This window comes from Hyaena hyaena, unplaced genomic scaffold, assembly GCF_003009895.1.
Source record: "Hyaena hyaena isolate Hyena2069 unplaced genomic scaffold, ASM300989v1 scaffold_120, whole genome shotgun sequence".
In the NCBI taxonomy this organism is placed as follows: Eukaryota; Metazoa; Chordata; class Mammalia; order Carnivora; family Hyaenidae; genus Hyaena; species Hyaena hyaena.
The window spans coordinates 863,775-879,250 of NW_024080752.1; the positions used below are offsets into that span (position 1 = coordinate 863,775).

The window sequence follows — 15,476 nt, forward strand, 5'->3', positions numbered from 1 at the left end:
TTCCTGCCTTCAGCCCAGCTTTTCCAAAGGACAATTGGGTTTTTTTTTAAATAGCCCTTTTAAGTATACAAGCTATGCATATTCTAGGGGTGCCTGAGTGGCTTAGTCAGTTAAGCGTCCAACTTCAGCTCAGGCCATGATCTCGCAGTCTGTGGTTTCGAGTCCTGCATCAGAGGGCTGTGCTGACAGCTCAAAGCCTAGAACCTGCTTCGGATTCTGTGTCTCCTCACTCTCTGCCCCTCCCCTACTCATGCTCCATCTCTCTGTCTCTCTCTCTCTGTCTCAAAAATAAATAAAAACATTAAAAAAAACTATACATGTTCTAAATAAGCCACACATTCTAACATCTATGTCAGGTTGTATTTGATGCAGGTCAAATTAATCTCCTATATTAGAGATTAATTATCTAATTAATAGAAAGGTCATTATTAATCTCCTATATTACCTACAGATCTAGTATGTCACGTTGTACTTACTTTCTTTTATGTTCATAAAAAAATTTATCCCTTAAGTGTTCTACCACATTAAAAAAAAAAAAAACGCTAAAAAAGAGAACAAAGAAAACATTTTACTCCCACCATCTGGTCCCAGCCATTATTACTATTTTAGAGCATTTCTTTGTAGACTTTTTTTTACAAAGTGGTTATCAAGATATATATGTTGCTGCCTAGCCTTTTTGGCTTTTTTTATCCTTAAAAATGTAATATATGTTGGATTTTCTGTCAATCAAATACTGTCCTCAGGGAGGAGGTACACTGCTGACATGCTCCATCCATCCACCTCTGCTGCAGAGAAACTAGAAGCAGGGTGGGTGTGGGAGGAAGCTGGAAACAGCAGGAACATTCTAGAGCAGACAGAGTGACTCAGAGCAGCCCTGCTCCCTTGAAGGCAGGGGATTAATCAGCGTGACCGTGTGGGCTCGGGTTTAGGGTGGAGGTGGTCTCTCTAGGTACGTGGGCTCCTGGTGTATAAATTTGTGCTCACAGAGAGGCCCACATTTGGTTTTATGACTGATTTTAGCCTCTTGGGTGCCTTTTTCTCTCCAGAGCACACAGTGGGTGGGTGGTGGGGACAGGCAAGCAGGCAGTGAGGTGGAGGAAGCCACCGAAGGGAACGCAAACTTGGACAATGCATTGAGTCCATTCCCCTCTCGCCCCCGCCGTGCAGCATGTGGGGCTCCAGGTGTGAAGGACCCCAAGGCCTAGAGCCCCTTCTCTTTTCTCTGCTCTGTTACTTAATCTACCCCATACGCTGTGCTTGGGCGTTTAGTCTGAGAAATGAGACTAGAAGAACCAGTGTGCTTAGGAGTTTTGAAAGACCTCAAAATGCTCTCTTTGACCTTGTTTCTGGACCCTTCGGCCACACGCAGTGGAAATATGGAAATCTTCCAGTGGATCATGCAAAGCAAGCAGCTGTGTCCCTTTCGATAATCAGACCTTGCCTGTGCTCCTTAGTGGCATCTCTTACCCCACCCTCACCTCATTCATCAGATTTGGCTCCAAATAGCTTGAGTGATTACAAAACCCAGTCCTGCCGTGGATGCTCTATTGTGTCTAGACGCGCCATCCCTGAGGGTGCTTGGGAGACCCATGTGCTGAAGGAGTCAGCTCAGCCACCCTCTTCTGCTGTTGGGCAGAGCCAGGGGACCCAGAGGACCTGCATACCAGGTGCTGGGCAGGTGACTGCATTGTAGGGACCAGGGCTTATGAGGGTTTATCCCCAGTGGGTTTGTATGACTAATACATGACCTCATGCTGACTCCCCACAGTCCCAGTGTGGACTGCAGCACTGGTGACAGTGAACTTGGTGCCAGCCCAGAGCCCACCCTCACAGGGAGTGCTCTCTGTTTGCAGGACAGCTGCCCACAGGGGATCCCCACCATGATAGACTTGTTCTCAGCATGGGTGCACAATGTCAGGGTGGGAACCTTACACTGATCTCGGGCCAGCACAGCTCCAGGAAGTGGGCCAGGGATGAGGGTCAGGCTGTGACCCATCCCTGCGGAGAGCACAGTACACAGGAGCCAGGATGGCTAGTGGAGGTGGTGAGGGAGAAAGTAAGAGACCATTCATACCTTTCAGGGACCTAGAAGTCATTTCAGGTTTGTCTTACCCCTGTATCACTTTCTGACAGTTCAGGTATGGTGGGTGAGGATAGTGTACCAACAATTTGAGCTTGGTTTCTAAATGGTATAACTGAAGTCTGTGAGCATTGCTTTGTCTTTGTATCTAAACAAGGTGTATGACGTTGAGAACTGAGCTTTCAATCAGACTGGACAGTTCAGCCCCCCATTCACTTCCCTTTTGTTCAGGGATAGGTCTTGATTACCCAGATACTCTCTGGCTTTCTCCTGAACACTGTCCAGCCAGACCCAGCTTTTATGAGCAATTCTCAGCACTTCCCCGTAAGGACAGGCTGACAACTCCTGAGCTGTTTACTCTTTTTCCCTCCAGGACGGCAAGGTGATTGTGTGGGATTCCTTCACCACTAACAAGGTAAGGTGTTGTCGCTGGCATGTTGAGTGGTACCTCAGAGCCCCAGCCCTGGGTCCGCATCCCCTCCAGACACTTCCAGTCACTGTCATCCTGCTTCTCGGGTGCCCGTCTGGGGATGGAAAGCCCACAGAGACCCAACTGGGTTCATACAGCTCAGCAACACGCAGCAGCATCCATTCCTCTCAAGAGCCAAAACCCCTCACTGGGGCGGGAACATGGGGAGCCACCGGACAGGGTGCTGCCACTAAAGCAGGAAAGGGCCTGGCTTGGAAAACTTCTCACATTCCCACAGGCATGTATTGTTTTTCCTCTGAGGGATGGTAAGACGTTCCCAAATCCCCAGGTTTCTCTCCCTTCTGTGTCTTTGACCTGTGTCTCTGTAGCACCGTGGACATGAGCAGGTGGTGGGCAGGGAAGCCGTGGCCGCAGGGGATTGAGCTGAGTATCGTGTGTGTGGCCTGGGCATGCTCAGCTCCGAATTTAGACTTTTAGCTAAAGAGGAGAGCCAAAATCAATATATAGGTGTGCTTACAAGCCTGCATCATTTTGCCCTTTACGGTAATGACTATTATGTATTAAATATTGATTCTGTTACTTACTTACAAAGAAAGTCTTCTTTTTCACTATGTAAAACACAGAGATCTATATCTGCCCCAAACCGAACAGCATCCATATTCTGCATTATTGAATGTAGTTAGTGGCTGTTGTAGTAGGCAGTTGCTACACAATCTGATCAAGGTGGAAGGTGGGGAGCGGGAAGGGTGCAGAACCATTTTTTGGAGCAGAGTCCCTAATGGTCAGGCCCCTGAGAAATAGTAATAATGGCAATTTAAGAGTTTTTAGAGGGCTTGCCTATCCAGCACCTCCCTCCATGGCAGCCTCAACTTCCCCTAGCATGCCTCAGCATCCTCAGGAGTGTGGGGGGTTTGTTGTTTCTTTTTAACTTAGCATGCCATTGAGCACACACTGCCTGCTTTCTAGGGGCATGGTGTTGCCACTGTGGCCCCGGGCAGGGACTGTAGTTATTACTTGTAAGGAAGGGCGCCTGGAGTGCCCTGTGTCTAGAGCAGCCGTTTGCCACAGACTATTCTTGGCGTCTAAAAGGCTATAGATTCTGGGGTGCCTGGGTGGTTCAGTCAGTTAAGCCTCTGACTTCGGCTCACAGTTCACGGGTTCAAGCCCTGCGTTTGACTCTGTGGCAACAGCTGGAGCCTGGAGCCTGCTGCGGATTCTGCATCTCTCTCTTTCTCTACCCCTTGCCTGCTCCTGCTCTGTATCTCTCTGTCTCAAAAATAAACAAACATTAAAAAAATTTTTTTAAGGCTGTAGATTCCAAGTGACAGAATTTTCATGGGCAGAGTCAGGGCCCATGTTTCCCCCCTCAAAAACACAGGGATACAGGGAATCAAACAAGAAAGAAGACCAGCACTCACATGTACTTAAGGATTCATCTAGTCCCATCTCCCCCTTCACAGATGGGGAGAGACTGAGGGAGGACAAATGGGTGGCCCGCATGGGGCCGCACGTCTTGCTGGTGTTGGAACCAGGACCAGGGCCCATGTCTGTCGTAGAAGTAAGACCATGGATTCAGACGGGTTTGAATCATGGCCTTACTGTTTGCCCGTCTGCATGCAGGACAATGTGGGTGACCACACCCACCACCAGCCAGGAACAGGAACTGCTACACCCACCTCTCATGGTTCTCTGTTCTCTGTGAGCACAACTCAGGGTCACCCTGCACACGCCGCCCCCACTCACACCTTCTCACGAACGGTGTCAGGACCCACCGGGCACAGCAGCTGTTGTACACGCACAAGGAGACACATACAACATACATGTGGAATCATTTAAGACAAGATTTTGAAAATGGCGGGAATCTTAGTAAGTGGGGTAAAGTATATAACTGCAGGGAAACCCAGACAGACCTTTCAAAGAAAATGAGCCCCACTATTCATTCAGAAGAACAAGGGGAGTATACCATTAAGAAATACGTAGAACATTAAGGGTATTGTTTTGCCGGTTGAGATTTTTAGCTTTTGGAATATACGGTGTACAGTTTGGCTGATTATAGGGGAGCTGAGTCTCCTCATCAGTCTCCAGCTGATCTTCACCCCACACCATGGCCCTGTGAAACGTAATGGAATTGAGTAGGAACTTGAGTCATGTCATTTTGTGAAAATGAAAGGTGAACACATTTGTGTAGAAACACTGCCCATTCCTTCCACGAACCTTGCATACTGTATTTCAGGAGCACGCGGTCACGATGCCCTGCACATGGGTGATGGCTTGTGCATATGCCCCGTCAGGATGCGCCATTGCATGTGGGTAAGTAGGGGCCACAGCAGCTTTTCGGATGTCCTGTTAGCCATAAAATACTGTTCGATGGGCAGAAACAAGCAAACAAACGAGAACTTCTTGTTTTTTGTTGTTTACTGGTTAAGCAGTGTGTTAAATTCCTCCCTGAACTTTATCAAAAAAGAAACTACAGAAATCTCTTTAACAATTATATATTTTCACTGCAGACTGACAGTCATTTAAGTTCCAAACCTGCCCCCTCTATTCTCAAATGCTGTTGGTGGGGACTGGAAATTGGTGCAGACATTTTGGAAAACTTGTTGGTAATATAAAAGAAGCCTTGAAAAATTTATAACCTTTGATCCTAGTGATACCACATTTAAGAACCTTGTTTGAAAGGAATGATCCATAATATAGAAAATCCACCTAAGCAATAATATCTATTGTTTAAAATATTTATTATTTAATATAAAGCAAAAAGTGGGGGAGGTAGGGAAGAACAGTATGTCCATCAAAGGAAATTGTTCGGTGACTGTGGTACATGAAGGAAATACCTTACACAACCTCTAAAAAAGAAACTTCTTAATTACAGTAAGTGAAAAGATCATCCACAGGCGCCTGGGTGGCTCAATTGTTTGAGCATTCAGCTTCAGCTCAGGTCATGATCTCATGGCTCTTGAGTTTGAGCCCCGCGTCGGGCCCTTTTCTTTTTTTCTTTTTCTTTTTTTAATAGTTTATTGTCAAGTTGGTTTCCATATACCACCCAGTGCTCATCCCCACAAGTGCCCTCCTCCATGCCCATCACCCCCCTTCCCCTCCCCCCCACCCCTATCAGCCCTCAGTTTGTTCTCAGCATTCAAGAGTCTCTCATGGTTTGCCTCCCTCCCTCTCCCCCACTTTTTTCCCCTTCTTCTCCCCCATGGTCCTCCGTTAAGTTCCTCCTAATCCTCCTATACGTGCAAACATATGGTATCTGTCCTTCTCTGTCTGACTTATTTCGCTCAGCATAACACCCTCAAGTTCCATCCATGTTGCTACACATGGCCAGATTCATTCTTTCTCATTGCCATGTCCTATTCCATCATATAGATAAACCACGTATTCTTGATCCATTCGTCCATTGATGGACACTTAGGCTCTTTCCATGGTTTGGCTATTGTTGAGAGTGCTGCTATGAACATTGGGGTACATGTGGCCCTATACATCAGCACTCCTGTATCGCATTGGGTTCTTTTCTGTCAGTACAGAGTCCGCTTCAGATCCTCTGTCCCCCTTTCTCTCTGCCTCTTCTCCACTGGTTCTCTCTCTATCTCAAAATAAATAAACTTTAAAAAAAAAAAAAAAAAGCATCCAGGTGGCTGGGAAGACTATGTTTTATTCCCTGTTCTCCTGGAGCTCAGTTTAACAGAGTTGGCACTGAGGACTGCAACCAACACAACTCCTTGTCCCTGTGTTAAACGGTTCTGGAACCATTCACAGTGTTTCTACAGCAGGAGCCCAGCCATGTTTAGAAAAGAGGCCGTCACATGTCTGTGATGAACTATACCAAAAAATCCAGTAGCAGTTCTTTGTGGATGATAGGACTATGATAGGATTAAAAATAATCTCCCCTATTTTCAAGTTTTAAAAATGAGTGTATGTTATTTTTATAATCAGGAGAAAAGAGTTTTATTTCAAAAGTGAAAACCCTAGGCCTCCAAGTAAAACGTTTGGAGACTACTCCAGCCAGAGTCATACCAGTGCTCGTCCGCAGTGTCCCTCCCTTTGGGTGGCTGTTTGGGGGCATCTTTCCATTAACTCTCCATTTGCCAAGACCCTGTGTGCCTTTGGAACCCATGTTCACACACATGTATTTCATATTTTCTCATTATTTAAATAATTCCAAAGGTTGTATTTCCATTTTATAAGCGAATGGTAATATTTATATAAAATTCATTTCCATCTACTTCTTGAAATGATATGAGGTAAGCACAATAAAAGACACACACATCCATATGCAATATATATATAGGTATATAGGTATTTATATATGCCATATACATATAACATTTTTCTATATGCTGTATATATAAAACAATATATATGTGTGTACACACACACACACACACACACACACACACACACACACACTGTCAGGTAAGTGCAAAGGAGTTCAGCCAGCTGGACAGTTAGAAGGCATAGTCCCCACAAGACTTGTGGCCCTTCAGATACCAGCCACAAATTTGAGAGATCCCACAACCACTCTCAGGTCTGATAATTTTCTAGAACCACCACAGAACTCTGGGAAGTGCTGTACATAGGCTCATAGTTTTATCACAGTGAAAGGATACAAATTAGAGCCAAAGGAAGAGGTGCCCAGGGCAGAGTCCAGTAGGGGTCCAAACCTGGAGCTTCAGGTGTCCCCTCCCTGTGGAGTCACAGATGGCATCACCTCCTCCTGGCCACATGTGTGATGATACGTGGAGTATTATCAACCAGGGAAACTCCCCTGAGCCCCTGGTGTCCAGAGAGTTTACTAGGGCTCAGTCACATACTGCCCATGTGGCCGACCCTCAGTCTCCAGGGTTTCCTAGAGGTTTAGGCCAATACCTTCAGTTTCTCTTTATTCTAGAGGAGGTCACAACTTACAGGGAGGAGATTGGAAGTCACAGTGCAATCTAAAGCCCCCATCATAAATCACACTGTTAGACTATTGTCAAAGCTGCTCGCATCAGGCAGGCCATTCCTGGGACTCAGAGATGACTTCCCAGTAGCCATAGGCAAAAGCCGACCTCCTATTAGGTAAGATCAGTACTTGCTCATTAGGAATAATAAATACTCTACATTTTAAAAATCCCTGGAGTAATAGGTTTCTAACTGGGCATTGATGTTAGCAGATACATAGAGTTGGGTGAGTTAGATAATTTCTCAGTATCTGACACTGAGCTACTAGCTGTCTGGTTCTACATTACAAAAAGAATATGTTGGGTAGATCCTTCTATAATATGCAATGGTTATAATAACATAGCAAGCTCTTTAACAGTAGTTTAGAAAATGATTTTATTGGCTGTGTCTTATTTGAACCCTCGTTAAATGGAACTCAGTGGGATCATGTCCATGAAGGTGAGGGGCAAGCAAGGAAGAGAACAATTTTACGAGGCCCAGGTGGACACATTTGTGTTGACAGTCTGGCAGAGAGAAAAATCTCAGAGAGGAGGGATGGCTGGTGCCTTAATCTCAGTCACCTCTGTTTCCCAGCCCTGGGATATGGTAGGTGGTCAGTACCTGCACTTGGTGCCTCACACCTTGTTATGAAACAAAAGTGAAGGTAGTTCATGGTGTAAATATTGGTGAAATATTAACACATATTTAAAATACGGGTGGATTTCTCCAGTGGATAAGGAGAGAGCATCAAAAACAAAACCTAGAGACTGAGTCCCCATCATAGATAACCACCTCCCCTGCTCAGACCTTCCGTAGAACTGCCAATCGCCACTGTGCTTGACTTGCTTTTCTAGTGATGATCTAATAAGATGTTTCTCGACCATGGCTTTGTGACACCCCTGTAACTCTGTGATCACACAGACCCACATCTCTGCCACAGTCTCTGCTGGGTTTTTTTTTTTTTTAAGGGAATAATGGGGATATTTTTATCTCCATCTGCCTGACTAGTGGGTCTATTTCTGAGTTGCTTCCAAACTTGAAAGCCAAACTCTAACAGTATTGACACAATCCTCTTCTCAAAAAAAATGTGTTAATTGATTTTATTTATATGTAAGTATTTTTTATTTGAAAGCCAGATCCCCAAGAAGACTTTACCCAGGAATTGTACACTTGATACAAGCAACTGTTCACAAGTCACTGGACTCAGTGTCCTGGGGAATTTAAAGATGAATAGGATAGGAGCACCTGAGTGGCTCAGTTGGTTAAGCATCCAACTCTTGATTACAGCTCAAGTCATGATCTCATGGTTCTTGGGATCGCGCCCCTCCTTGGGCTCTGTGCTGACAGTGCAGTGCCTGCTTGGGATTCTCCCTCTGTCTCTACCCACATGTGCACTTTCTCACTCAAAATTAAAATAAACAAACAAACATCATGTCTGCCTCCAACCCAGTAGAATATAAAATAACAATTATGACCACTTACTGAGCCTCTATCATATGTCAAGGGCCATTCTGAACTCTTTATGCATCTTCACAACAGCCCCTTGTGGAAGGTGGGGGGAATCCACTCCATTTTATAGTTGAGGAAACTAAGGCTCAGACAACCTTAAAAAACATAAGCAAGATCACAAAATGAGTTAGATACTAAACCAGAAATTCAATACCAGGTGCATCGTACTACAAACTTCTCTGCTTCTTATAGCAGTGCAAATAACTCTAAGTAATAAGTATCCCAACAGAGCTACAGAAACTACTCTGAAGCCTCAGCATGGGAGAACTTGCACCCTGAAGGCTGGGGAAGCCCATGGTCCACAGCATGTTGGTTCAATGGCACAGCCTAACTGCAAATCATTCTCACCCACAAGCTTATGGATTACTGGTAATAGACTTCCCAAGTCCACACCTGCCATTTTGAGCAGCTGGAAAGGCTAAGAGACCCCCTAGCATCCCCAGGGCCTCAAGAGGGGAATATTTCCTTTCGCTAAAAGGAAGCAGGGCTCCTTGGAGTAAGGCCGATTTAGGTCTGGGACACAAAAAGAATAAAGAGAGCCTAGGGTGTTTCTTGTTCCAGAAAGCAAGGAAATATTCAAGGACCAACAGAGTCGTATCAAAAGGAAACAGGAGCTACATGAAGGGGCCCCCACTGTCCAATTTTGGAACAATTTGAGCATCACATGGAATAGTGATAGTAATGGATCATAACAGAGTTGAAGAGGAAAAGGAATCTATGAGTGTACAGAGGGGAGGGGAATTTTTCTTCACAGAAAAATATCAGCTAGTAAATGATCCATTTCTTAGGAATGATCAAATCAGAAGGTCACCCTTTTGTACCCCTAAAGTAATATTTGATTCAAACAAGAGTAGTCATGCTGAAGCCATTGCATGGAAGGCTGTTGTAAAGCAGGATATTCACATGGTCTTGAAGGGTCAAACCCAAACTATTACTAATTATAAAAAAGTTACATTTACAATGGAAAGATCTAATGCTCCCTACTTTGACCAAGTCATCAAAGTTGGCATCACCACTTCTGAGACAATTGGCATCACAAACCTCCTGAAATAAAGCAGTAAGAAAGAAGTATATATGTCACCTTCATAGTACTATTGCCAAAAAAGTTTTACTTGAAAATAGCCATTAAGAAACAATTTGGGGCCCCTGGGCTCACCGATGTCAGCCTGTCAGCACAGAGCCCACTCCGGATACTCTCTCCCCCCTCCCTGTCCTTCCCTCACTTTCTCTCTCTCTCTCTCAATAATTTTTTTAAAAAAGAAACAATGTGACAAGTACAGATTATGTGTGACATTCTGTAAGACACTTGGCCTAAGCTCTCTTGTCATGAACAACAAAGAAAAGAGGTAGAGAGTCTGTTTTAAATTAAAAGATCTTAGGGTTGCCTGGCTGGCTCAGTAGGTTAAGCATCCAACTGTGGCTCAGTTCATGATCTCACGGCTTGTGAGTTCAAACACTGCATTGGGCTCTGCTGACAGCTCAGAGCCTGAGCCTGCTTCGGATTCTGTGTCTCCCTCTCTCTCTGCCCCTCCCCTGCTTGTGCGCGCGTTCTCTCTCTCTGTCTGTCTCTCTGTCTCTCTCTCTCTCTCTCCTCTCTCTCTCTCTGTCTCAAAAGTAAACATTAAAAAAATTAAAAGATCTTAAAAAGATATAAAAAAGAGTGCAATATGTGAACCTTGATTGGGCCCTAGATCTTGGGGACAGTTGGGGAAGATTGAATACATATGGCTTATTGCACGGTCTTAGGGAATTTGTGTTAGTTTTCTAAATGTGATAATGGTTTAGTGGCCACCTAGAAGAATGTTCTTTTTTATAGAAGATGTAAATTTACAAATTGAAGTATTTAGATGTAACATGTCATGTCTGCACTTACCTTCAAATGGTTCAGAATTTGCTCCTACAAATATGGCAAATCCAAAGTTGGTAAACATAGGTCAAGGGATCTGAGTGTTCACTCTATTATTTTTCTTTCAATTTTACTGTACATTTGAAAAATCTTCCAAGTAAAAGTTGGGGGAAAGTTTACAATGTATGATGCTGCCAAAGGGAAAAAAATGTGTGTGCATGAGAATGTATACATGTATTCTCTTGTCTTATAGTAGCATTTGACACTTCTTTCTTTCCATGCTAGTGGTTTGGATAATAAGTGTTCCGTGTATCCACTGACGTTTGACAAAAATGAAAACATGGCTGCCAAAAAGAAGTCTGTCGCTATGCATACCAACTACCTGTCCGCCTGCAGCTTCACCAACTCAGACATGCAGGTAAGTGAGTGGCCATGTGGTAGGGCAGCCCGCTGGAGAGCAGAAGTGGCAGAGGGCTAAGGAAGAATGGAAGCTTTCCAGTGACCTCTATTATTATTGGCATTGATATTATCTTATTCAAGTATTATTAACATACAACATAATTATATAGCGATTCAGCAATTCTATGCGTTTCTCACTGCTCATCTTGATAAATGTGCTCTTAACACCCTTTATTTCACCCCATCCCCCCCACCAGACTCCCCACTAGCAACTGCCATTTCTTCTCTGCATTCAGAGTCTGTTTGGGGGCACTGAGTGGCTCAGTCAGTTGAATGTCCAACTCTTTTTTTTTTTTAATGTTTATTTTTGAGAGAGAGAGACAGAGAATGAGTGGGGGAGGGGCAGAGAGAGAGAGAGGAAGACACAGAATCTGAAGCAGGTTCCAGGCTGTGAGCTGTCAGCTCAGAGCCTGTCACGAGGCTCAAACTCACGAACCGCAAGATCATGACCTGAGCTGAAGTTGGACACTTAACCAGCAGAGCCAACCAAGTGTCCTGAACATCCCAACTCTTAATTTTGGCTCAGGTCATGATCCCAGGGTCATGGGATTGAGCCCCACGTAGCTCTCTGTGTTGAGTGTAGAGACTGTTTGGGATTCTCTCTCCCTCTCCCCCTCTGCCCCCTCCCTCATTTATGCATGCTCTCTCTCTCTCAAAATAAATAAACTTAAAAATAAACAGTGCTATTTACAGTTACATCAAAAAGAATAAAATACCTAGGAATAACTTAACCAAGGAGGTGAAAGATCTGTACTCGGAAAACTATAAAACATTGATGAAAAAAATGAAGACGACACAAACAAATGGAAGGATATTCCATGCTCTAGAACCAATATTATTAAAATGTTCGTACTACCCAAAGCAATCTACAGATTTAATACAATCTCTATTAAAATACCAACAACAGTTTTCAGAGAACTAGAACAAACGATCCTAAAACTTGTATCCTAAAACCACAAGAGATCCTAAGTAGCCAAAGCAATCTTGAGAAAGAAGAACAAAACTGGAGGTATCACAATCCCAGATTTTCAAGTTATACTACAAAGCTATATTGACCAAAACAGTATGGTACTTGCACAAAAACAGATACAAAGGTCAATGGAACATAATAGAGTCCAGAAATCCACACTTTGATGGTCAATTAATCTACAGCAAAGGAAGCAAAAATACACAATGGGAAAAAGACAGTCTCTTCAACAAATGGTGCTGGGAAAACTGAACAGCAACATGTTAAAGAATGAAACTGGACCACTTTCTTACACCACACACAAAAATAAACTCAAAATGGGTTAAAGACTTAAACGTGAGAACTGAAACCATAAAATTCATAAAAGAAAACATGGGCAGTAATTTCTTTCTCTGCATTGACAAATGCAAAGCCCAGCGCAAGGCTTGAATTCCTGAACTGTGAGTTCATGATCTGAGCTGAAATCAAGAGTTGGATTTTTAAGCCACCCAGGTGCCCCCCGATGGAATTGTTTTCTTAATTTCTCTTTCTGCTTCCTCATTATTGGTGTATAGAAATATAACCAATTTCTCTATATTAATTTTGTATCCTGCAATTTTACTGAATTCATTTATCAGTTCTAGTAGGTTTTTTTTTTACTAGTCTTTAGGGTTTTCTATGTATACTCTCATGTTATCTGTAAGTAGTGACAGTTTAACTTCTTCCTTACCAATTTGGGTGCCTTTTCTTTCCTTTTCTTGTCTGATTGCTGTGGCTAGGACTTCCAATACTATGTTGAGTAAAAAGGTTGAGAGTAGACATCCCATCTTGTTCCTGATCTTAGAAGAAGAGCTCTCAGTTTTACACCAGTCAGTATGATGTCAGCTGTGAGTCTTTCATTTATGGCCTTAATTATGTTGAGGTATGTTCCCTCTAAGCCTACTTTGTTGAGTTTTTATCATGAATAGATGTTGAAGATTGTCAAATGCTTTTTCTTCATCTATTGAGATGATCATAAGCTCTTTGTTCTTTCTCTTGTTAATGTCCAGGTTTCATATTGAACCACCCTGAATCTCTGAAATAAATCCTACTTGATCATGATTTTTTTTAATGTATTGTTGGAATCAGTTTCAGTTTGCTAATATTTTGTTGAGGATTTTTGCATCTCTATTCATCAGAGATATGGTATCAGGGTAATGATGGCTTTGTAGAATGAATTTGGGGCTTTCCTTCCTCTTCTATTTTTTGGAACACTTAGGAAAGAATAGGTATTAACTTGTCTTTAAATATTTGGTAGAATTCATCAGTGAATCCATCTGGTCCCGGACTTTTGTTTTTTGGGAATTATTATTACTAACTTCATTTCATTACTAATAACCAGTCTGTTCAAATTTTCTTTTTTTAATTTTTTTATTAAAATTTTTTAATGTTTATTTATTTTTGAGAGACAGAGTACAAGTTGGGGAGGGGCAGAGAGATAGGGAGACACAGAATCCAAAGCAGGCTCCAGGCTCTGAGCTGTCAGCACAGAGCCTGTTGTGAGACTTGAACTCATGAACTGTGAGATCATGATCCAAGCTGAAGTCAGATGCTTAACCTACTGAGCCATCCAGGCACCCCTGTTCAAGTTTTTTATTTCTTCCTGATTCTGTTTTGGAAGGTTATATGTTTCTAGGAATTTATCCATGTCTTATAGATTATCCAACTCATTGTCATAAAATTTTTCATAATAACCTCTAAAAATCCTTCATATTTTTCTGGTGTCAGTTTTTATTTCTACTCCTTCGTTTCTGATTTTATTTATTTGGATTCTCTCTCTTCTTTTTTTGATGAGTTTGGCTAAAGGTTTATCGATTTTGTCGATCTTTTCAGAGAACCAGCTCCTGGTTTCATCAGTGTTCTATTGTTTTTTTAGTCTTTATGTCATTTATTTCTTCTCTAATTCTTATTATTTCCTTCCTTCTACTTGCTTTGGGCTTTGTTCTCTTTCTGGCTCCTTTGGGCCTAAGATTAGGTTGTTTATTTGAGCTATTTCTTGATTCTTGAGGTATGCCTGTATTGCTATAATTTTCCCTCTTAGAACAGATTTGCTTCATCCCAACAATTTTGAACTGTTGTGTTTTATTTTCATTTGTTTCCATGTATTTTTTCATTTCCTCTTTGATTCCTTAGTTGACCCATCCATTAAATTTAGTAGCCTGTTCTTTAACCTCCATGTGTTCTTTCCAGATTTTTTTCTTATGATTGATTTCTAGTTTCATACCATTGTGCTTAGAAAAGATGAATGATATGATTTCAATCTTTTTTAATTTATTGAGTCTTGTTTAGTGACCAGCATGTGATCTATTCTGGAGAATGTTCTTTGTCCACTTGAAAACAATGTGTATTCCACTGTTTGAGGATGGAATATTCTGAAAATATATGTTAGATCTGTGTGGTCCAATGTGTCATTCAAAGCCACTGTCAGTTCATTTTCTTTCTGGATGATCTATCCATTGATATAAGTGGGATGTTAAAAGTCCCGTATTATTATTATATTACTGTTAATTTCTTCCTTTATGTCTGTTATGTTTATTTATTGAGGTGCTCCTATGAAGGTGCATAGGTATTTACAATTGTTATATCTACTGGCTGGATTTTTCCCTTTGTCATTATGTAGTGCCCTTCTGTCTCCTGTTAGTCTTTTTTTTTTTTTTTTTAATTTTTTAAGTTTATTTATTTTGAGAGAGAGAGAGTACGAGTGAGATACGGGCAGAAAGAGAGGGGAGAGAGGATCCCAAGCAGGCTCTGCACTGTCAGCACAGAGCCTGATGCAGGGCTCAAACTCATGAACCATGAGATCTTCATGACCTGAGCTGAGAACAGGAGTCAGACACTTAACCAGCTGAGCCACCCAGGTGCCTCTCTGTTTTAAAATCTATTTTGTGCAGTGTAAGTACTGCTAGTCTGGTATCTTAACTGGAGAGGTGTGCTCCAGCAGCTGGCTCTAAGAGGAAGCATTGGTTATCATTATTTTTAATAAATCAGAAATGAGGAAACTCAGGGATATTCATTAATGATAGAGTTGAGATAAACTGCATATCACATTAAACATCCTCCTCTAATTGACTTGGTGGTCATGGGAGTAGAAGAGAATCTTTGACTGGGTGGCAATTCCTATCTTTCAGTCTGAGTGGTGCTTACATGAGCCGCTGAGCCTCAGCATTGTGCACTTTACACACCTCACTGTGCCTACTTTACATTCCTGTTTTAACAGATGCCAAAAGTAAAAACTTCAGATAGT

At 42.5% G+C, this 15,476-nt stretch overlaps 1 protein-coding gene across 2 annotated transcripts in view; it reads left to right on the forward strand.

Moving 5' to 3' along the window:
- The window catches only part of GNB5 (G protein subunit beta 5), a 48,544-nt gene that overhangs the window by 17,990 nt on the left and 15,078 nt on the right, over positions 1 to 15,476 (forward strand). For both annotated transcript variants that reach the window (XM_039237124.1, XM_039237125.1), the window contains 3 exons: positions 2,454 to 2,495; positions 4,744 to 4,820; positions 11,074 to 11,206. In XM_039237124.1, coding sequence (XP_039093055.1) covers positions 2,454 to 2,495; positions 4,744 to 4,820; positions 11,074 to 11,206 — 252 coding nt within the window. The remainder of the gene's footprint in view (positions 1 to 2,453; positions 2,496 to 4,743; positions 4,821 to 11,073; positions 11,207 to 15,476) is intronic.